Consider the following 22,775-nt stretch of genomic DNA (forward strand, 5'->3'; position numbering starts at 1 on the left):
CCCGTTGCCTTGTCTTGCTCCTGGGCTGCTGTGGATTGTGCTTGCCCTCCACGCTCAGTCCTGGGAGGCAGCACCCTCCAACTTAGACCTGACTCCTTGCACACGACATCAGCTCTCCACGGTCTGCTCTTCCCTGTCAGGCTAGACCGAATATGAAGCTCTGCAAACTTCATTATTGTCTCAAGAGGACATTCCTTTACTGCTTTTTAAAATTTAACCTTTAGATTTAATTATACATTTAGAAAAGTGCATCTATTTTCCCAAAATAACCAACCAATTTTCCCAAAATTTCCCCAAAATAACCAACACCCATATCAAGACATGGAACATTTCTAGGACTTCAGAAGTCCCCTTGTGTTCTTCCTAGTCCCTAACCCATCCTCTCCTCCCCTGCCCCTGCAAGGGTAACTACTTTACTGATTTCTAACACCCAGATTAGTTTTGCCTATTTCTAAGTGTTACCTAAATTGAATCATATAGTAAGAAGTTTCTACTTTAATGTTGCTGGTTTAGAGGGAATTAGGGAGTGGGCTTGATGCTGAATTTTTAGCAGCCACCCTATTTGGGACTCAAGCTGGCTCCTGGTCCCATCTTCATAGATGAAGCAGCCTCCTATGGGATAGACAGCTGAGAAATATTGAGGTTCTTCCCAGCAATGTGTGAAGATAGCCCAGCCAGGGTGCTGAGATGCTTTCAGTTACACCTGAAGGCAGTGTGTGCATTTGGTGGGATGTCCAGTGCTGGATTTCTTGTCATTGCAGGAGACGAGTTCTCCAGGGGCAAGTTGTGGCTTGTTATTTCTGAGATTGTAAGACCTTGCCTGGTCCTCTACCCTGGCAGTGAGCTGAGCAGTGTGTGGTGTGCATGTGTTCTCTATCCTTGATCTGACCCCAGGGATAAGTGAGAAATTGCAACAGAGGAGAAGAAGTTGAGGCAGCCAACATATTCAAGATATTTTAGCCTACATGAGTAGCCTCTGTGAACAGCTGACATTGGCACTGGGGGCCCTGAGCCTCCCAGGGCCTCTTCACATCCACAGCATCTTAGTAACTTGCTGCCTGTCTCTGTGAGTGGTTTTTGGGCAGGTCCTAGAAGGTTAAGTATATGCTGGACCTTGCCTCTCCTTTGCCTCCTCTTCCTTTGCCCCAGAACTGGAGTTCTCAGTTTGTACCCTTATAATCTGGGATCCTATAGCCAATTTTAGGAGGCTGACTTAACCAGCAGCAACTAATGTTTGCTAAATAAAAGTAAAAGTAATACAGCAACTTAAGGAAAATAGCGAAAACTTGGTAGTATGTTGGTTTTTAAAATTAATTTTAAACAGGACATCATGATACTTGGATACTGGGCTATCCCACACGTGAGCAGCCAGAGTTCATGTATCATTCTGAGTTAATAGTCACCACCTGATTGACAGGCAAAGTGTCAGAATGCCATATGGTCAGCTAAGCAGTATCTTCAAAACAGCCGTCTCCTCTGACAGCTAGAAACATGAACTGCCTCCCAGTGGGTCTCTTCTCTGTGGAAATTTCAGAATAAGCCTTTCCTCCAGCCATCTCACTGGAGCAGCCATCTCTCTCAGAGACCAGCTCCCCTGTCTTTGTCAGGTGGTTTGGCTCTCCCAGGTTAGCAAGTGGCCTCTCTGCCCTCTCTAAACTTACAGGTTTGCAGTGGTGTTATTGTCTCGGCCACTGCCATCCCATACTTGCCTGAAAATGTCAGATGCGTAACACCCAACAATACGTTTATATATAGCACTTGAACCAGTTCAAAATTATTACGTAGAAGTGATAAGATGAATTCTTGATACTTTTCTTAAAGCCGTTTTTTTTCTGGATGAAATATTTGTTTGTTTTATGAGGTTCTTTAGATGTATGGTTGAAAAGATTTTTTGCTTTTTCTCAGTTTACTTTTGTTATCAGAAAATATTATGCATGGTGTTCTTAGGAGTCCAGTTAAAAAACAACAAGGACCTGAATCAGGTAACCAGAAGCTTTGGAAAATAGAAAGGCCATCTGCAGCTGAGGCGTTGGAGCCTCTTGGTCTGGCTGGTCAGGGTGAATCATGCTGGCCCACCAGATCGCATCTAGAAATTACCCTGAGATCACAGATGATTCCTGGGAAATGCCTAGAGCAGTGAATAGATAAGTTACTCTTGTCATTGTAGGCAAAACCAGTTCTTCCTAAAGCTGTCAGGGAATTTTTGAGGCATATATTAAGCTGATTTTTTAGGGCTGGGGCTCAGAAGTTCTCGGAAAAATAAACAGTTGACTGGAGCCATCACTCAAGTACATTTCATCAGCTAATAAATGGGCATGTTCTTTGTCAGGCCCAGAGTGGGCAATTCGATTTTTATAAAGAGCTTTTGGGTTTCCTCCTTCTGGATGCCTTGCCTCTTAAAATAGCCATACAATATCCCTTAAAATATCGTTTCCTCCCATCTGAGTCCTGGCTACTGTGTGCTCTGTCATGACAACCAAAGACTCTGCCCTCACTCGAGATTACACTGCTGGCATGGTTTCCCATTTCAGCTTCAATTATATGTTGAATTTCCTCAAGTGGACGCTTAATGATCCTTCTGAACAGATTGTTTATGCTGAATGAAGCCCTTCAGAGAGCATTTCCTCCTCCCTTTCTCTGCGGCTTTTTGCTGGTTCACCCAGCTCACAGTTTTTGACTAAATGTTTGAATTTTATCCTCCCAGCAGGCAGAAAAATAGAACTAAACCCTCCCTCCCACTCTCTGCAGTGCCAGGGAACTGTCTCACTGGCTGTGAAAACAAAGGGCTAGTGGGCAGACAACAGCCCCCAATTCAGGGCCCCAAAATAGGGTTCAGCACTTTGTCTGTTATTCCTTTGCTCCCTAGATGGCTACAGGTTTGGAGTTGGTACAGTTACTGAGCATGGCACGTTACCAACTTATGACCTCATGTTGTTCATTAGGTTTTCCTCCTTAAGATGAAAGGCAAAAGTAGAGAACTTTGAAAATTGACTTATTTTTAAGGTGTGTTTTGGGATGGTAGGTGTATCAGTTAGGGTTAAGTTTGGCTGTGAATAACAGAGATCCAGAGTATCAGTGCTGGCTGGGTACGGTGGCTCACACCTGTAATTTTAGCACTTTAGGAGGCTTAGGTGGAAGGATAACTTAAGCCCAGGAGTTCAAGGCCAGCCTGGGCAATATAGTAAAATCTTGTTTCTTAAGAAAAAAAAAAAAAAAAAAAAAAGACAGTGCCAGTGGCTTACATAAGATAGAAGTATATTTGTCCCTTTGGTAACAATAATAATTATGCCAACTAACTTTTATGTAATGCTTATTTTATGCCAGGCACTGTTGTTAGCACTTTTCATGTATTAACTAACATACTTAATCCATAAAATATCCTATGACACTGGGACTGATGTTACCATTTTAACAGATGAAGAATTGAGACACAGAAGGTAAGGTCATTGGTGCAAAGTCACATAGCTAATGAGTGACAGAGCCAGGACTTGAGCTCTGTAGTCTGGCTCCAGAGTCTGCTCTTAGCAGACAATGTGCTTGCTATTCTGTCTGACAAAAAGCCATAGGTCACCAGGGCTGATATGACAGCAGTGCTCCTGTTGCCCCCAGAAACCGGGGCCCTTGCTCTCTTTATACCCTGCCATGTGTGGTTTCCAATTCTGCTTGTATTTGCATTGTAATACAATGTTCTGGAATCCTAAAATGCCCAAGTTCAATTTATTGTGGAGCTCTGGATCTTTCTTTGGGAGATGTGTATGAGGAATGGGGATAGTGTTTGTCTCGATCCTTCCTTGTGGGTTTCACTTTTTTCTTTTAACCCTATTATAAAGAAGGAGCTGCTGCCTAGCATGGATTAGAAGTCATGCTCATTAATAGGGAAGGGGTTCTCCTTCCTTGTGTACTGTTGTGAGGTTGGCCCTGGAGAAGAGTCTGCCTGAGCCTGTAACCCAGAGCAGCTCTCAAATGAAACAGTTCCTTGGGGCATTGTTTATGGTCATGAGAGTTGGAGCCAAACTGGGTATTCATCCCCAGGGGAATGGATAAGGTGTGATGGAGGCATACCATGCAGCAGTGAACTAGAGGTATGTACAGGAACTCAGACCTTAGAACATGAAGTAAAAAGTCAAAGGAAGATCCTTAGCTAGGTTTTACAGCCCAATATAATTTAATTAATATATAATATTAAAATATAAGATAAAACATGTAAAATATTAGGTAAAATGATGAAAACTTTTTTTGTTGTTTTTCTTTCTTTCTTTTTTTTATTTTTTTATTTGAGACAGAGTTTTGCTCTTGTATCCCAGGCTGAAGTGCAGTGGTGAGATCTCAGCTCACCACAACTTCCGCCTCCCAGGTTCAAGCAATTTTCCTGCCTCAGCCTCCTGAGTAGCTGGGATTACAGGGATGCGCCACCACACCTAGCTAATTTTATATTTTTAATAGAGATGGGGTTTCTCCAGGCTGGCCAGTCTGGTCTTGAATTCCAAACCTTAGGTGATCCACCCACCTTGGACTCCCAAAGTGCTGGGATTACAGACGTGAGCCACCATGCCCAGCCTAAAATATTGTTAAAATAATGTATAAATGTATATTATATTATAAAATATATAAAATTATATTTATATAATTTTTATTTTTATATAATTATAAGTATGTTTAAATATAGGTTAAATATAATTTTAGATATAATTATATTTTAATATAGCTTTATATATCTAGTTAGATAGATACACAAACATATATTTAAAAATATGTATGTATACTTACATATATAAAAAACACTACATAGTAAATGTTTTAGTTGGGAATAAAAGAAAAATGATATCTCCTGGGAGAGTTTTTTCTAATGTGATTTCTCAGCTGGGCACAGTGGCTCACATCTGTAATCCTAGCACTTTGGAGCAGGTGGATCACCTGAGGTCAGGAGTTGAGAACAGCCTGGCCAACAAGGTGAAACCTTGTCTCTACTGAAAATACAAAATTAGCTGGGCCTACTGGCTCACGCCTATAATCCTAGCTACTTGAGAGGCTGAGGCAGGAGAATCACTTGAACCTGGGAGGTAGAGGCTGCAGTGAGCTGAGATTGCGCCATTGCACTCCAGCCTAGGTGACAAGAGTAAAACTCTGTCTCAAAAAGAAAAATAAAATGTGATTTCTCTGGCCTGGCATGGTGGCTCACGCCTGTAATCCCAGCACTTTGGGAGGCTGAGGTGGGCAGTTCACCTGAGGTCAGAAGTTCAAGACCAGCCTGTCCAACATGGTGAAACCCCATCTCTACTAAAAATACAAAAATTAGCTGGGTGTGGTTGCAGGCGTCTGTAATTCCAGCTACTCGGGAGGGAGAGGCAGGAGAATCACTTGAGCCCAGGAGGCAGAAGTTGCATTGAGCCGAGATTGCGCCTTAGCACTCCAGCCTGACAGACAAGAGGGAGACTGAGTCTTTAAAAAGTGATTTCTCAGATTGACCTTTATACACTATCTGGATTTTTAGTTTCTGCCAGCTTAGTGTTTTATAAAATATTCTTTTTTTTTTTTTTCTTTTCTGGTGATAAAAGGCAGATGTAGTCAGTTGTGGCTCTTTTTTTTCTAAAATACTGTGCATTTTTTTTTTCCTGACTATAAAAATTATGCTTATTATAGAAATTTTGAAAAGTCCAATAAAGCTTTAAGAAAATAAAATCCTTTATTCATACCACCTGGGGAATACTGTGAAACTTGCGATATTTTGTCTTTCCTCTGTGCTTATATAAACACATAAATATTGTATGTACATTAGTTGAAAGTATGCCATAAATAATTTTTCCCCTCTTTTCTCCTTAGTACTGTGACATGCTTTTTCATGTCATTACAAGTTTGTAATAAACATCATCTAAGATAGCCATATTTTGCCCACTATGTGCCAGGCACTGTAGTTAGCACTTTATAAACTGCAGCTGGCCTTCAAGTTGGATTTTTTAGGTTATTCCTAGAGTCATGGCTTTTCTGATGAAGAACCTCACCCTTCTCAAGAAAGTTTTTCTTTTTTTTTCAGCCTTTGATGTTCATTTTTAAAATAGCTCTTTAGGCCAGGAGTGGTGGCGCACACCTATAATCGCAGCACTTTGGGAATTTGAGGAGGGTGGATCACCTGAGGTCAGGAATTTGAGACCAGCCTGGCCAATATAATGAAATCCTGTCTCTACTAAAAATACAAAAATTAGCCAGGCGTGATGGCGGGCACTGGTAATCTCAACTACTCTGGAGGCTGAGGCAGGAGAATTCCTGGAACCCTGGAGGCGGAGGTTGCAGTGAGCCGCCATCGCGCCATTGCACTCCAGCCTGGGTGACGACAGCAGTGAGACTCCGTCTTAAAAAGCCAAAAACAAAAACAGGTCTTTAAACAGGATGAAAATCTGAAGAATTTTTACGTGTTACCTCGAGGAGGTTCAGATGTAATCCCAGCACTTTGTGAAGCTGAGGTGTGAGGATCACTTCAGTGTAGGAGTTTGAGACCAGCCTGGGAAACGGGGCAAAAAATTAGCTGGGCGTGGTTGTATACCTGTAGTCCCAGCTACTTGGGAGGCTGAGGTGGGAAGATCATCTGAGCCTGGGAAGTCAAGGCTGCAGTGAGCCAAGATCATACCACTACACTCCAGCCTGGGCATCAGAGTGAGACCCTGTCTCAAAAAGAAAGAAAGAAAGAAAAAGGCTAGATACATTTTCTCTGATGCCTGTATCTCTGTAGCACAAGGGATTGCAGTGAACATCCTGTTTCCAGAATAGGAGTTGTGTGTCTGAGGAGAAAAGCCTGGTGGAGAACTCAAGGGTCTGATTGTTTCTGTGTGTGGCCTCTGACAGGCATACAGGGCCTTTCTTCTTGAGCAAGCACAGCACTTCTTGCTACTTCACCTCTCTGTGACAGGAAGGGGGAGCTCAACACGGGCTAGGAAGGACACATCACAGGGACTTTTTCTTATTCCGGTTTCTGGAAGGCTTTTTATGTTTTCCTCATTTGCATCTCAGACGAGACAAATTCTCACTCCTGTTACTCAGTGGGAGATTTCCATAAGAAGCTAACAGATAGTCCTCTTCAAAGGGGTCTCATTGCTAGATAAGCTTGGGAAATGCTGGATAAACAAAGTTTAGCAGCTTTACTTAATGCAAAATTTCTGATAACTTCTCAGACCCTTTTGTGTGCTGTGGTCTTTGCCAGTCTCCAAGATGGGAATATCTAATGCAACATTTCTCAACCATATGTATCTGTGGAAGCTCCTTTTCGAGTGTCCTGTAGGATTGATATTTTGTAGAAACCATCTTGAGAAATACCATCTTGTTGGAATTAAGTCCTAGAAGCACTCACAGGCTTGACTCATCTTCCTTCATGTGCATAACTTCTCTTCTGAGTGGCAAGACTGTGGGTCTGCCTTATCAGAACTTGTGAATTCCATCTTTCGAATGAACTGTGGGGGCTTTCTGATCCCAGCTGTTCTCTCTACATATGGGTATGAGTGTGCTAGACAGCTCACTAAGCTGAAATCAAAGAAATATTCCAGGCCATCTCCAAGGAGCTGAGTATAATTCATTGAACATGAGACCTGAAGTATCATTTTCTAAAACTGAACGAACAAATGCCAAGGAAGAGACAGATATGTTGGACATGATGGGACTAGCATGAGAAATGGCCTGTCCAGTGTTGTAACGAGATCCTCAAGAACTTCTCTGGGACACATTTGTCCACCTGACATAGGGAGTAGAGGGGCAGACCCTCATTCCTTGACATAAGGTTAGCCTGGTCCTCACTTGGCCTTAAAGACCCCGTTGAAGACACTAGAATCTATCTCTCTCTCTCCGTTTTTAGATAAGACCTCTGGACTCTCTTCACCTTTTGTTTTACAGAAGAGGATGTGGAGAACTTCGATGTCACCAACTTGTCTCAAGATATGCTGCGAAGCATTGAGGCTGACAGCTTTTGGTGCATGAGCAAGCTGCTAGATGGAATCCAGGTGAGCTGCTTCTGCCCTTGCTGGGATGTTTAGGTCCAGGGGCTCCCAGCAGGCCTTTGGTTTCCTTATTGCTCTTCAGTGTCAGGCAGGCCCACCCACCATGTCTCCTCCTTCTTTTGGTCCATCTCAGTCCTTCGTCATTAGCTTTACAGATTTCAAAACAACAGTGGGGGTCAGGCACAGTGGCTCATGCCTATAATCTCAACATTTTGGGAGGCCAAGACTGGAGGATCGCTTGAGCTCAGGAGTTCAAGAGCAGCCTGGGCAATGTAGAGAGACCCCATCTCTACAAAAAATTTAAAAATTAGCCAGGCATTTAGTGTGAGCCTACAGTACCAGGTCCTTAGTCGGCTAAGGTGGTAGGATTGCTTGAGCCTAGGAGGTCAAAGCTGTAGTGGGCAATAGTTTAAAAAACTATCTCAAAAAAAATAACCCAACAGTGATGGTGTAGTGTCCCTTGGAGTCTGAAGAAATCTTCATGTTGCCTTGGCTTTGTCATTGGAGGAGGCTGCTCCTTTCTGCTGCACACCTCAAGGATGTGGGTTTGCTTCCACAATGCAGGGCTCCCTTGGGCTTTACCACTTTCTGTTGTTCTGTACATTCCGTGTTTCCCAGAACACTGTCACTGGCCATTGGTACTAGCTTTGGAAAACATACTAAACTTTTAAACATGTTTCAGTGAACATCAGTTGATAGCACAACTGTTCAGAGTCCATGTTCATCCCTGGCTGTATGTCATTTGCAGGATAACTACACCTTTGCACAACCGGGGATCCAGAAGAAGGTGAAGGCGCTGGAAGAGCTTGTCAGCCGGATTGATGGTAGGTTCAGGGGGAGAAGAGTTCTCCAGCAATAGCAGAGTTGATTCTGATATGAGCCGGTTGCACTTGTGGGTCCTCTCCTCAGCTGTCTTCCTAGCGATGATCCTTTCCAGTGTACTCAGTGTTGCTGGCAGCACCAGCATCCTTCACACATCTCAGCAGGAAGGTGAGGTGAGAACTCTGCTGTTATCTCAAGTTCTTCTTTCCCCTTGGTTTCCTATCCCCAATCTCTATCAGTTCTCCTTCAGCAGCTCTCCTCAGTTCACCCCTTCCCCATTTCCCCAGCCACAGATCTAGTCCAGCTTCCTTCTCGAAAGGCTTGCCTCCTCCATACTGTTCTCTCCTGAACTATCACAGAACTGCGTCTTTCTGCAGCTCTGTTCCTGCCACGTCCCTCTTCGTTCTGAAGCCTCCCGTGGCTTCCTGTTGCCTTCAGCTTCCAGCCTGTGGTCTGGTCTTGTCCTTCATGTTGTGATGTAACTCAGAACTCTGGGCTTGACATGGGGGTCCTCAGGCCTGGCCAGCAGGACTTTCCACAGCTTCCTAGGGTGAGGAAATTGAGATGTGGCTCTTGCTAAGGCAGATGTCTTTGAGGAACAACAGCCTTATAGGAATTCCTCAGCTTTCACCTAGAGTCATAGAATGTTAGAACTAAAGGACAACTCAGGAAGCTCTGCTGTTGACCGATGAAGGAACTGAGGTCCAGGGAGAGAAGTCACTGGGATCTCTAACACTAGTTAAGATGTAGTAGTCCCATAGGACCCTACCTGTCCTGACACTAGCTAACAAATATTACTCCCAGGCTTTCCTTTTGATTTTCTGCTCCACCCAAGCAAAGCCTTTCTCCCCTACCTGCTGCCCGCCCCCGCCCCCCAACATTGTGTGTCTTTCTTCTTTCCCAGGTTCTCTTTTCACGAAAACCTTCCTTGAGTTGTTCCACTCACTCTATTTTATGACTTAATATTCAACCTTCTGAGCCCATTTGTTTTTTCAGTTATTTCCCGTATGTCACATGTGGAATGTTTTTTTCCGCTGTGCCTTATCACCCTGGCCCAGCTGTTAGCCCTCACGGTGGGGCCCTCGTACAGGTCTCTGGCATCCCTCCCCCGGAGCCTAGCACAGGGTGTATGCTGCCCTCTCCTGGGGGATAAGCTGGCTGCCAGAGGCTGGTCATCAATCAGGTTCCAAAGGGTTTCTGCTGTGGTTTCTGCCACTGCCTGCCCTGTCCTTATTTTTTCCGCCCTTACAAATACACGATACATAAAAGCATAGTACTTTGGAATAGTGGATTTTTAAATATATATATATATATATATATATATATCAGGTGCTTCTTTGCATTGTAGAAGTAATACCTCCTCATTACAAAAATTTAAACAGGCTGGGTACGGTAGTGACTCATACCAATGATCCCAGCACTTTGGGAGGCTGAGGCGGGAGGATTGCTTGAGCCCAGGAGTTCAAGACCAGCCTGGGTAACATGGTGAGAGCCCATCTCTACAAAAAAATTTTTTTTTTTTTTTTTTTTTTTTTTTTTGAGGCAGAGTTTCACTCTTGTTACCCAGGCTGGAGTGCAATGGCACGATCTCGGCTCACCGCAACCTCCGCCTCCTGGGTTCAGGCAATTCTCCTGCCTCAGCCTCCTGAGTAGCTGGAATTACAGGCACACGCCACCATGCCCAGCTAATTTTTTGTATTTTTAGTAGAGACGGGGTTTCACCATGTTGACCAGGATGGTCTCGATCTCTTGACCTCGTGATCCACCCGCCTCGGCCTCCCAAAGTGCTGGGATTACAGGCTTGAGCCACTGCGCCCGGCCCTCTACAAAAAATTTAAAAGTAGCTGGGCATGGTGGCACACTCCTGTAGTCCCAGCTACTCAGGAGGCTGAGTAGCTGAGATGGAAGGATAACTCGAGCCCAGGAGGTCGAGGCTACAGTAAGCCAAGATCACACCACTGTACTCTAGCCAGGGTGATAAGGTAGGAATCCTCCCTCTCCTTAAATTCTTCTCCCCAGAAATAACTGTTGTTTTTTGAGATGGAATCTTGCTCTGTCACCCAGTCTGGAGTGCAGTGATGCCATCTTGGCTCACTACAGCCTTGACCTCCTGGCTCAAAGGATCTTCCCACCTCAGGCTCCCGAGTTGCTGGAACCATAGGTGTAGCTTGGATTACAGATGTGCATCACCATGCCCGGCTAATTTTTGTATTTTTAGTAGAGATGGGGTTTTGCTGTGTTGTCCAGACTGGTCTTGAGCTCCTGGGTTCAACAATCAGCCCACCTCAGCCTCCCAAAGTGCTGGGATTACAGGTGTGAGCCATGGCCCCTGGCCACAATCACTGTTAATAGTTCTTCTTTAAGAATTGTTTGAAATATTTACCGCATGCCAGGTGCCACCGTAAGTACTTTACTTGTGTTTTCTCATTTATCTTCTCTAAAACCCTCTGAGGCGTGAATGATTGTCCTCATTTTATAGGTTAGGAAACTGAGGCCAGTGATTTTAGAAAACAGTCCCATTAAGCATTATTTGGAGAGCTGTCATGTGGAACAGCAATAATGTTTGTTTGGGCTTGCCTGAGAATACCACATGAACACCAAGGGGTGGGAGTGAGGAGGCAGCTGGTTTTGCTGAATGTGGTAAAGCGCTTTCTGGTGAATCACTTCATACATCAGTGGAAGAGGCTGCCCTTGAGTGGAGTTTGTGAGCCCCTCTCCTTGGCAGTGTTCATGTCCCTGCTGCCTGGCCATCTGTCGGGGATGCTGAAGAGGAGTTCCTCGCCCGTAGGAGGGTGGCCAAGGTGACTTCCAAGGCTCTTTTCCATTCTGTCTCCTTCTCTGCTGAGTACTAAGGTCGAGCAGCCAAGTAAACCTCATAACCTCTGCTCTGTGGCCAGAGCGGCCCGCGAAGGAGGCGGGGCTCCTAGAACATCACTGTCGGATATTAAAATAGTTCTGTCTGCTGGGCTGAGTTAACCATGCAGAGTTGCTGTGAGATGATGGAATCAAACATAAAGATGCCGACGTGTCCCCTGTGTGTCTGCTTACCCATGGGGAGGGGGCAGTAGAAGCGAAAGCTGCTGTTTTGGCTCCTGTGGCCCTTTCAGGGTCCACTCCCCTAGGCTGCTGATCCCCAATGATGCTTTGTGTTTCAGAACAGGTACATAATCACTTCAGGAGGTACGAGGTGGAATACCTGCAGTTTGCCTTCCGCTGGATGAACAACCTGCTTATGCGGGAGCTTCCTCTTCGCTGCACAATCCGCCTGTGGGACACGTATCAGGTAGGAGGGATTCCCCGGCATCTCCGTGCCAGGCTGTCCCTGAGGTGCCCAGCTCCCTGCCCTGTTGTAGAGCATAGCTGTTTAGAAGTTCCCCTTTTCCCCTTTGCTACTTCCATGTCTGCCTTAGCCTCAGGGCCGGGCCTTGGCTGAGTCTCTTCAGAACTCTCTCTGCCCACCCGTGCAAGTTTTCCTCCTCTCAGAAGGAATAGAACTGAGAGGACCAGAGCTGACTCCTTGTCAGGGCTGGGAGACCTAACTCTATTTTTTTTGCTTCCCAGTCTGAACCTGAAGGGTTCTCCCACTTTCATCTCTACGTATGTGCAGCCTTCTTGATCAAGTGGAGGAAAGAGATCTTAGATGAGGAAGACTTTCAGGTGAGTGGTCAGCTGCTCAGTGTGGGCAGGGAATGAACATTAGAATGGGTATTTGCCCCTCAGTGGGCAGCACAGACAGAAAGTGCCACAGCGGGTACCTGGCTGGGAGTAGGAAGGGAGAAGGGGTGCTGGGAAGACGTCATCCCTCTTAGTTGGCAGGAAGTCACTGGAGCCCAGAGTTCTTCAGTGTGAGAAAGGTCTTTGTGCCAGAATGGCTGCAGAGTGACTGGGCAGGCCTAAGAGATCTTTCAGTCACTTATTGACAAGCATTTATTGAATGCTTGCCACATGCCAGGCACTGTCAAAGACAAAGGCTGTATCAGGAAGTGAAACAGAGAGAGGTCTCTGTTCTCACAAAGCTTACCTACTCTGATAGTTGTGGGGAGACATACAGTAAATAACATTGTAGTAAATAGTAAACTTAAAAGAATGTGAAGGTGCTAAGAAATACTTTTTTTTTTTTTTTTTTGAGACGGAGTTTCGCTCTTGTTACCCAGGCTGGAGTGCAATGGCGCGATCTCGGCTCACTGCAACCTCCGCTTCCTGGGTTCAGGCAATTCTCCTACCTCAGCCTCCTGAGTAGCTGGGATTACAGGCACGCGCCACCACGCCCAGCTAATTTTTTGTATTTTTAGTGGAGACGGGGTTTCACCATGTTGACCAGGATGGTCTCGATCTCTCGACCTCATGATCCACCCGCCTCGGCCTCCCAAAGTGCTGGGATTACAGGCTTGAGCCACCGTGCCCGGCCCAATACTTTTTTTTTTAAAAGTAGAGCAGGGTAAAGTTTTTATTAGGTGGTAGAGAAGGGACAGGTTGCAACTTTGAATAAAGTAGTCGGGATAGGTTCACTAACCTCTGAGCAAAGACCTGGGGAAGGTGAAGGAGCGAGCCACATGGACATCTGCAAGAAGGGTGTCTAGGCAGAAGAAACAGCCAGTGCGAGGGCCTCAGGCAGCAGCATACCTGAGCTGTTGAAGGAATCATGATGGTCACCAGTGTGGCCTGGAGCAGAGTGATCCAGGGGAAGAGTAGGAAGAGGTGAGGTCAGAGGAGTCACAGATCCAGATCACAGAGGACTTTGTAGCCACTGTTACGAATTTTGGCTTGTACTCTGAGTGGAAGAGGAGCTGTAAGAGAGTCATGAGCAGAGGGGAATGGCACAATCTGACTTACGTTTCGATAGGGGCACCTGGCTTCTATGTAGACTGTAGGAGTGGGCAAGAGTGGAAGCAGAGAGACTGCCCAGGATGCTACTGTAGCCCTCCAGATGAGACATGAAGGTGGTGGGACCTGGATGGTGACAGTGCAGGTGTGAGTGGCCAGACTTTGGATCCATTTAGTAAGTAGAGACAACAAGATTGCCTGTTTAATTGAGTATAGAGTACAACAGAAAGGGTGACTTTACAGTTTATGGAGAAGGCTACAGGGGGATAGCCAGAGCCCAGTTTCGGGCATATGAGATTTAAAGTGCCAGTAGATGTCTAAATGGAGATGCAGACTAGGCAAATACACCTCGAGTCTGCAGTTCGAAAAAGAGATCCAGACTGGACCTATAATAAGTTTAGGAGCTTTTGCCTAGACGCCACTTAAAGCCAACACACTGGATGAGATCCCTAAGGAAGTAAGGATGGACAGAGAAGGCAACCAGGGCCCCAGCCCTGACATACTCATACATGACTACCTGAAGAGGTCAGGGAGCAGAGCAGGCTGAGAGGGGATGACCAGCAAGAGTCCAGCCTCCGGGAACCCCTGGGTGGGGGTGCTTCAGAATTCCTGTATAGAAAACTCAAGAAGGGCCTGTCTTTGGTGGTGAATGGGCTAGGAGCTGTTCCAGGGTCAGGGAAATAAGGATTGAGGAGAGAGATTGTCAGGCTCTGCATAGAGAATCATTGAGGTGAGGGGAGAGGTTGTATTGTTTTTATGCTTTGCACATTTCTGAACTAAGGGGTTTTTTTGGTTTGCTTTTAATAGATATATACTTCTTTTAAAAACAGAGGGAAAAGCCAGACAAAGTTGAATGCTTTTCTCAGTTCTAACTCATAACATAGATGCTCTTAAAAGTGACAACATCTCCATGTGATCCCTGAGCATTACCACTCTGTGATTGCTGTTAGGTGGCAAGAAAAAAAAAAAAAAACAGAAGCATATTCAGCAGATAGATGGAAAGACAGGACCCAGCTCACCCAAGTAAGGGCTTTCGAAGACAAAGGAGAGTGGATGCATGGACCTCTGTGAGACCATGGTGCCAAGGCTGCAGGCCACTGATGAAGAACCGTGGCTTCTGCCAGTGAGCAGCGTGTGTGGCATCCTAGGATAAATGAGGACAAGGGGCTGGAATGGCTGTGTGCTGGGATGAGCTATCCATTTTGTTAATGTGGTTGAGGTGGAGCAGGATAGCAAGAGCATGAAGTTTAATTTAGTTATGAGCCAGGCTCAGAGCTTTGCCAGATGGGATAAAAGTGCTTCCCAGATCAGCTCAGGGAGGTGGAGACATTTCCTGGAAGGGCTTTTCGCAGTTCACAGTATCGACAGAACAGAGGGCAATACTCTGTGACTTTACAGCTACGTTAATCTTAGAGATGTTCTTTCCTGGGTAGCATTTTCAGTTACCTGGGAAGTCTAAGGTCTTCGGCAATACCCAAAAGAACAGCACTGGGGCTGTCGTCTGCTGCCGTATTAACACCTTAATTAATCGTGTTCCTGAAGGAGTCTGATGTCTTTCTTTTAGACAAAATAAAATAGGCGATTAAACTGGATTAGGTGAAAAGTTCCTCCCACCCCCACAGTTCTGAAATTCTATGAATGATAAAAGAAGAAAATGCACCTGGCTGTTAGGCTAGACAGGCAGTGTCCTTTAGAAGACAGAATCATGGCCGGGCGCGGTGGCTCAAGCCTGTAATCCCAGCACTTTGGGAGGCCGAGGCGGGTGGATCACGAGGTCGAGAGATCGAGACCATCCTGGTCAACATGGTGAAACCCCGTCTCTACTAAAAATACAAAAAATTAGCTGGGCATGGTGGTGTGTGCCTATAATCCCAGCTGCTCAGGAGGCTGAGGCAGGAGAATTGCTTGAACCCAGGAGGCGGAGGTTGCGGTGAGCCGAGATCGCGCCATTGCACTCCAGCCTGGGTAACAAGAGCGAAACTCCATCTCCAAAAAAAAAAAAAAAAAAAAAAGAAGACAGAATCATAGCAGATGTGTGAGGAACAAGAGTACAAAGCATTGTATAAGGTTGTGAACTACTGTGTATGACTTTTGCAGAGAAAGTAGGCACCTGTGTCCTAACTGCCGAAGGGGGGCTTATAGTGAAATCACTGTAAAGGAAACTCTGTAGATGAATACAGGTATTATAAAAAAAATCAAACATGCCTAGCCTGGGAGAGAAGTTTTAGGGCTAAAAGCCACACTAAGTGACTCAAAGAAAACCCAGGTATACTGGTTACAGAAATAAAAGTGGTAGTTGCAGCAGTTTTAGCAGACCAGCCAACTGGTTACACTTCAAGAAGAGGGAAAAAGAGCCAGATATAAGGGGAGCCAGTAAGGGGTTCAGAGAGGAAGCACATCTCTTCCTGTCAAGGTTGGAGACTGTGCAAAATAGTACAGTGGTTAAACCATGGTCTTTGGAGCCAGACTGCCTGGGGTCAGATACCAGCTCTCCCACTTCCCTAAACATGCAGCTGTAAGTAACTTGTCTCTCTGTGCTTCCGTTTTCTTATCTATAAATGGGGCAATAGTAGCTACCTCCTTGGGCTATGATGAGATTACGGAAACAAATAGATGTGAGGCAGTTAGAATGATGTACTTGACATATAGTCCTTAAAACAGTGACTTTATTATCACTAATATTAATACTGCCTTTAGTGTATTCATGAGTCCTGGAAGCAATGAGGCAAGTTTAGAAACCCACTTTTCTAATTAAGTGGTTTTAACATAATGAGTAAACCATACTAAGTTTCATAGTGGGGGAAACTGCTGAGCTGGATGAGAAACTGGGATGGAGAGGAGGCATCAGAGTACTCAAGTGCAAAGGGCAGGGTCCCAGTGTGGCGAAAGCCCCCAGCAGGAAGGGTGCATGCATGCCTCTCCCTGGGCAAGCAGTTGTCTAGGGCCACAGCCTGGGAGAGGGGACCAAAAACTGACAAAGGAGGATCACACTGAGAGGTTTCCTTCCTGAGACCGCTGGGCAAAGGAACCTGAGGCACATTTGCAGATAGTATACTGGGAACAGAATGGCTGGATCTTCTGGGGCCCCTGGGCTGCTTGAATTGAGAGCTGCCGGCGGAGCTAGGCCAAAGCCTCTTTGTGTGGTAGGAGGGGACTCTCAACAATTGCTGCCCTCAGCCTTGGCTAGTGTAATAGAATTGTAATAATAATGTTAGGTTGGCCAGGTACAGTGGCTCATGCCTGTAATCCCAGCACTTTGGGAGGCCGAGGTCGGGGGATCACGAGGTCAGGAGATTGAGACCATCAGTCTCCTGGCTAACATGGTGAATCCCTATCTCTATTATAAATACAAAAAATTAGCTGGGCATGGTGTTACACACCTGTGGTCCCAGCTACTTGGGAGGCTGAGGCAGGAGAATCACTTGAACCAAGGAGGCAGAGGTTGCAGTGAGCTGAGATCGCACCACTGTACTCCAGCCTGTGCGACAGAGTGAGACTACATCTCAAAAAAAAAGATGTTAAGTTGAATCACACACAATTATTTTTGTAGTTCAAAATGGTTGAATACTGGCGATTTCATAAGGCTCAATCTAATAGCAGCTAATTCTTAGCACTTTTAATGTACAGGCACTATTCTAAATGTTTGCCTGTGTTAATTCATTTCATCCTTGCCACAATCCTACAAGGTAGGGTATAATACCACCATTTTACAAATGGGGAAACTGAGTCACAGCAAGATTAAGTAACTAGGCCAAGCTCACCCGAGTGAGTGGTAGAGGCCTGAAATTCACTCTCTGAACCACTGTGTTTTTCTGCCTGTCAGAGCCAGGCCTGCCAGGTGCTTCCTGGAGCTCTTGAGATAAACTCACTTGGTGACTGTTCCCAGGCAAGGATCTGCTTATGTTTCCACCTCCCCTCAAGATTTATTCTTCCCCATCTCTCCCCCTGCATTGGAGGTTGCTAGCAGGCTTTCTCCTCACAAAGAAACATTTAGCAACAACAACAAAAAATTGTTGTTTTAAAACTGAAAAAGAATTCCTCCCAGGGTCTGCCTTGTGACCTCCTCCTATTCTGGCTCCTGGGTTTTTCTCCTTCCACTACCAGAAAGATCTATGACCTCCTGCTGCCCTTTCATGGTCTCCCTGCAAGTGGCCTGAAATCAGCTCCCACACATCCCTGGGGGAAGCAGAGGCTCTAATGCTCCACGGCGGACTGCAGCAGGGAGTCCCCTGGGCTGGTGCAGGTTATGGGTGAAACGCAGCTCTGGGCCTGTCCGTGGAGCCCTAGAACCCTGTCTGGGCCCTGGTGGAGCTCTCAAGCTTCAGTTAGATCAGTGGCTGGGGAGGCCATGTTGACTAGGAAGGAACATGAGTCTTCTGAGACACAGGACGTGTTCTCTGTTTTCATCTGGGTGGTGATTACTGGGTGTGTACTTATGTAAAAAGTCATCACGGTGCATGCTTAAGATTTATGTCATGAGTCCACTATCAAAAGGTTGGGAGGAAAGTAAATGGTGGAGACGATGTAAGAGCGTGCAAATCTACCTACCAAATAGAGAATCAGTTATATAAAAATTACCTACATCAAAATGGGTAGAAGACATCCACCCATTTTGATGTGGGTCTTCTTTTTTTTTTTTTTTCTTTTTGAGATGGAGTCTCACCCAGGCTGGAGGCAGTGGCGTGATCTCAGCTCACTACAACTTCCGCCTCCCTAGTTCAAGCAATTCCCCTGCCTCCACCTCCTGAGTAGCTGGGATTATAGGTGCACACCACCACATCCAGCTAATTTCTGTATTTTTAGTAGAGACAGAGCTTTACCATGTTGGTCAAGCTGGTCTCAAACTCCTGACCTCGTGATCTCCCGCCTTGACCTCCCAAAGTGCTGGGATTACAGGTGTGAGCCACCACACCCAGCCTGCTGATGTAGGTCATTTTTACATAGTCACAGTTCATTGCCACCATGTACAGTTATGTACTACCAAGGAAGTAAATGGAGCTTCTGTTACCCAACTGTGAGCCTGAAGAGGACTATATCTGCCCAGAGGACAGGGCCATCTGTCAGTTGCCACTGTAATCCTAGAAAACAGAAGTAAGAGGCGCGGTGGCTCATGCCTGTAATCCCAGTACTTTGGGAGGCTGACACCAGCAGATCACCTGAGATCAGGATTTCAAGACCTGATCAACAGCCTGGCCATCATGGTGAAACCTCGGCTCTACTAAAAACACAAAATTAGCCAGGTGTGATGACGTGCACCTGTAATCCCAGCTACTCAGGAGGCTGAGGCAGGAGAATTGCTGGAACCTGGGAGGTGGAGATTGCAGTGAGCTGAGATTGCATTACTGCACTCCAGCTAGGGCAGCAAAGTGAGACTCTGTCTCAGAAAAAAAAAAAGGAAGTAAGCAAAGGGAACTTTTGGGGGAACAAGGCTGGAGCCTGTGAGTGCTGAGAGGCCTGCCATCCCCACAGGTGTTTGTAATAAAAACATGTTTTTATTCCCAACACCCATTGGCAAAATATGCCATCAAGGCAGGGTGCAGACTTCAGACTTGGGGAAGACTTCCCAAAGCAAGTTAATGTCAAACATGGGGAGAGTTTGACTGTTTGGGTGAGCTCTGTGAGTGAGGAAAGCCATGACGAGCCCTCTGTGGTCAGTGCAACACCACTCAATTACAACCCAAAACCAAGGGGTTAATGACGGTGAGCAGGGGAACACCTCCAAAAATAAAAAAATGACTGTGCATCAGTTTACAATAGCAAAGACCTGGAACCAACCCAAATGCCCATCGATGATAGACTGGACAGGGAAAATGTGGCACATATACACCATGGAATATTATGCAGCCATCAAAAACACGATGAGTTCGTGTCCTTTGTAGGGACATGGATGAACCTGGAAACCATCATTCTCAGCAAATTGACACGAGCAGAAAACCAAACACCACATGTTCTCACTCATAGGCGGGTGTTGAACAATGAGAACACATGGACACAGGGAGGGGAGCACTACACACTGTTGGGGGGAAATAGAGGAGGGACAGCGGTGGGTAGGGAGTTGGGGAGAGATAGCATGGGAAGAAATGCCAGATACAGGTGAAGGGGAGGAAGGTAGCAAATCACACTGCCACGTGTGTACCTATGCAACAATCTTGCATTTTCTTCACATGTACCCCAAAACCTAAAATGCAATAAAAATAAAATAACTGTGCATGTAGATGAGCATGAGCTGTGCCCAATTATGGGCACTTAGATGAGCAGCAGGCAGAAAATCTGTACAGAATAAAGCAACCCATAGGAGGCCTGGAAACTGACTCTAGGATCATATTTCTAAGAGCGTGTGCCTGAGTCAGAGGGGACAGGCGCCTGAGCAAACACCTGGTCACTCTATTCTAAAAAGTCATCTTGGGAAAAGCAGCATCAGTGAAGCCCAGAAGAACATGGGAGCCCAGGAAGATGTTGGCAGGCACCAGCGAGGCCTCAGAGGGCTCAGAACGGAATTTGAGAAGCACCACGCCGGGCACTCTAAGGACTAATAATCCATTTCTTTAAATATATAAAAAGAGGCAAGGTGCAGCAGCTCATGCTTGTAGTCCCAGCACTTTGGGAGACCGAGGCAGGAGGATCGCTTGAGCCTAAGAGTTTGAGACCACCCTGGGCAACATAGGGAGACCCTGTCTCTAAAAAAATATTTAAAAATTAGCGAGGCATGGTGGGGCACACCTGTAGTCCCAGCTACTTGGGAAGGTTGTGTGGGAAGATCACTTGAGCTAGGGAAGTCGAGGCTGCAGTGAGCCATGAGTAGACAACCAGAGTGAGTCTTGCGTGAGTGAGTGAGTGAAACGACAAAGGGATCAGCTGGAAGAAAACCTGGGAGAGATTCCCACTCTGAAGGTTCCTTTTGTAGGAGACAGGTCAGGATTATTAAATAGTGCTAAGCCCATGCGATGTTCCAGACCTAAATTATAAACTAAATGTAAATAAATCCCCTGAAGCAGATGGCATCCACCCCCTACTTCTGCAGGAACTCAAGGGTGCGACTGTGCGTCATTGCCCAAATGGGGCCCTGTCTTTACAGACATTTGGTGGAGTGCCAGTTTGAGTCCTGCACACAAGGGTTCAGAGGGAACCCTGAGAACTGACGATCTCTCTGCCCAAAACAAGCTGTTGTGAGAAAGGGCATGATTCCTAGACATGTGAACAAAAACAAGCCATTGAGGGAAACACTGCACAGCTTTCTTTGAGAGGAAAGTCTGCCAAATGCCTAGATTCAGGAAAAGCCAATGAATAAAAGTTTGACTCTCAACAAGCGTCTATTGCAGGGACACATTTTTGAAAAGTTGTATTGGGACCAGGGGAAATGTTTTGCTACCTCATTGATTCTCAAAATAGAACAGGTTTGTTTTCAAGTACTTATTTGATTAGGAAGGTATTTTTGCATGCTTGAATACACTTTACATTTGCAAGGAATGTTCCAGTACTGCAAAGTGATTCTGCATACAGTTTCTTATTTAGTAGCACATACTGAATGTTCTTTTGTTGCTCATCATTATACATCCTGTCTTTGGTTGTGCCAGCCCTTATTGCAGAGTAAAATTAATCAACTCTTAGTCACCAGCTGGGTCGCACTAGTGCCTGGGAAAGACCAGGAGGAGGCAGAGGAAGAGGTGGCAGTGACAATAAAAATCTGTTCAAAAATTTAGATATGACGTCTGCAGCAGGTTCACATCTCTCAGCTGTAAGACAAACTGGATACTTTGTAAGGACCATGGCCTATTATGCACCAAAATCCCTTACTGAGATTGTCTGGGTGAGCTACCTGCTGGGTCCAGTGATACATTAGTAAACCAAGAAGCTTAAATAGAAGCTTAAATAACATATCCTTTGGATTGCTTGGCAGTGTGACGCCAATATGGCATCAAGCCTTACTATGAGTCCAAGGACTTAATGACTAAATAAAAATAAAAATGAACGACAACAACAAAAAGAATGCTTCTAGATATCTGTCCTTCAAACAGCTTCTTTTATGACTTCTCTTCTTTTTGTACCTTCTACTTTATGCCTCACTTTCTTCTCACGCCAGGGTAGGCAGTATATAGCCTAGTGGTTATGAGCACATGCTCTTGAGCCAGATTATTTGGGCTCAAATCCCTGCCCAGCACTACCCTGCGACCTTAGGCAAATTCCTTAACCCCTGTGCCTCAGTTTCCTCATCTGTAAAATGGAGGTAATAATATGTATCTCATAGAGTAGATGTAGGATTAAATGAACGAATACAAAGTTCATGTGAAACATTTAGAGCCGTATCTGGTATGTAATAAGTTCTCGATAAATAATAACTGCCATCATACTGATTTTCTTTGGTGTTCTTTCTCTTCCTCCTCAATTCTTCTCCCACCTTTATTGGATAGTCGTTAGTGGGATTTTTCTATACCTTCCCCTTTTCAAAGTCTCTGCTTATTACCTACTATCCCTTCACCTTTGGCCTCTTATCTAATTTTTTTTTCCCCGCCCGTCACATGTGGCTCAAAGTCTTTCTCTGCCATATTGCCTTTTTCTTTGTGGATTTTCAGCAGGTAACTATCCCTGGCCCTTTCCTGCTATTTCAGCCATTTCCAGCAGTCTTCTACAAAAGACGTTTGCTCCCTTTCTGTTAATTGGGAATCTCTTTCTGATGCTTGTCCTACAAGCTTTCTCCTCCTCCTGACTGTAGGATCTCATCTGACTGCATGTCATACTTAAATGCTCCTATGAACTGGATTTGTAACAAACCTTCAGTTGTTCCCTGCCCCAGTAGTGTCTGTTCTTTGCCCCTAAATAATAGTTCCTGATTTGTGATGAACATCCCCCAGCCATGATTATTGTTGCTTTTTTTTTTTTTTTTTTTGAGATGAAATCTCGCTCTGTCTCCCAGGCTGGAGTGCAGTGGCACGATCTTGGCTCATGGAAACCTCTGCCTCCCAAGTTCAAGCAATTCTCCTGCCTTAGCCTCCCGAGCAGCTGGGACTACAGGCACACACCGCCACGCCCAGCTAATTTTTTGTATTTTAGTAGAGACGTGTTTCACTGTGTTGCCCAGGCTGGTCGGGAACTCCTGAGCTCAGGCAGTCCGCCCTCCTCTGTCTCTCAAAGTGAGTTTCTATTTTTTTTTTT

At 45.5% G+C, this 22,775-nt stretch overlaps 1 protein-coding gene across 1 annotated transcript in view; it reads left to right on the top strand.

The window, feature by feature from the left end:
* TBC1D22B (TBC1 domain family member 22B) overlaps positions 1-22,775 on the top strand; it is an 80,670-nt gene that overhangs the window by 51,098 nt on the left and 6,797 nt on the right. The window contains exons 9-12 of the mRNA XM_039467682.2: positions 7,876-7,982; positions 8,728-8,803; positions 11,957-12,084; positions 12,363-12,458. Of these exons, the coding sequence (XP_039323616.1) occupies positions 7,876-7,982; positions 8,728-8,803; positions 11,957-12,084; positions 12,363-12,458 (407 nt within the window). The remainder of the gene's footprint in view (positions 1-7,875; positions 7,983-8,727; positions 8,804-11,956; positions 12,085-12,362; positions 12,459-22,775) is intronic.

This window comes from Saimiri boliviensis, chromosome 4 (assembly GCF_048565385.1).
Source record: "Saimiri boliviensis isolate mSaiBol1 chromosome 4, mSaiBol1.pri, whole genome shotgun sequence".
NCBI classification, from domain to species: Eukaryota; Metazoa; Chordata; class Mammalia; order Primates; family Cebidae; genus Saimiri; species Saimiri boliviensis.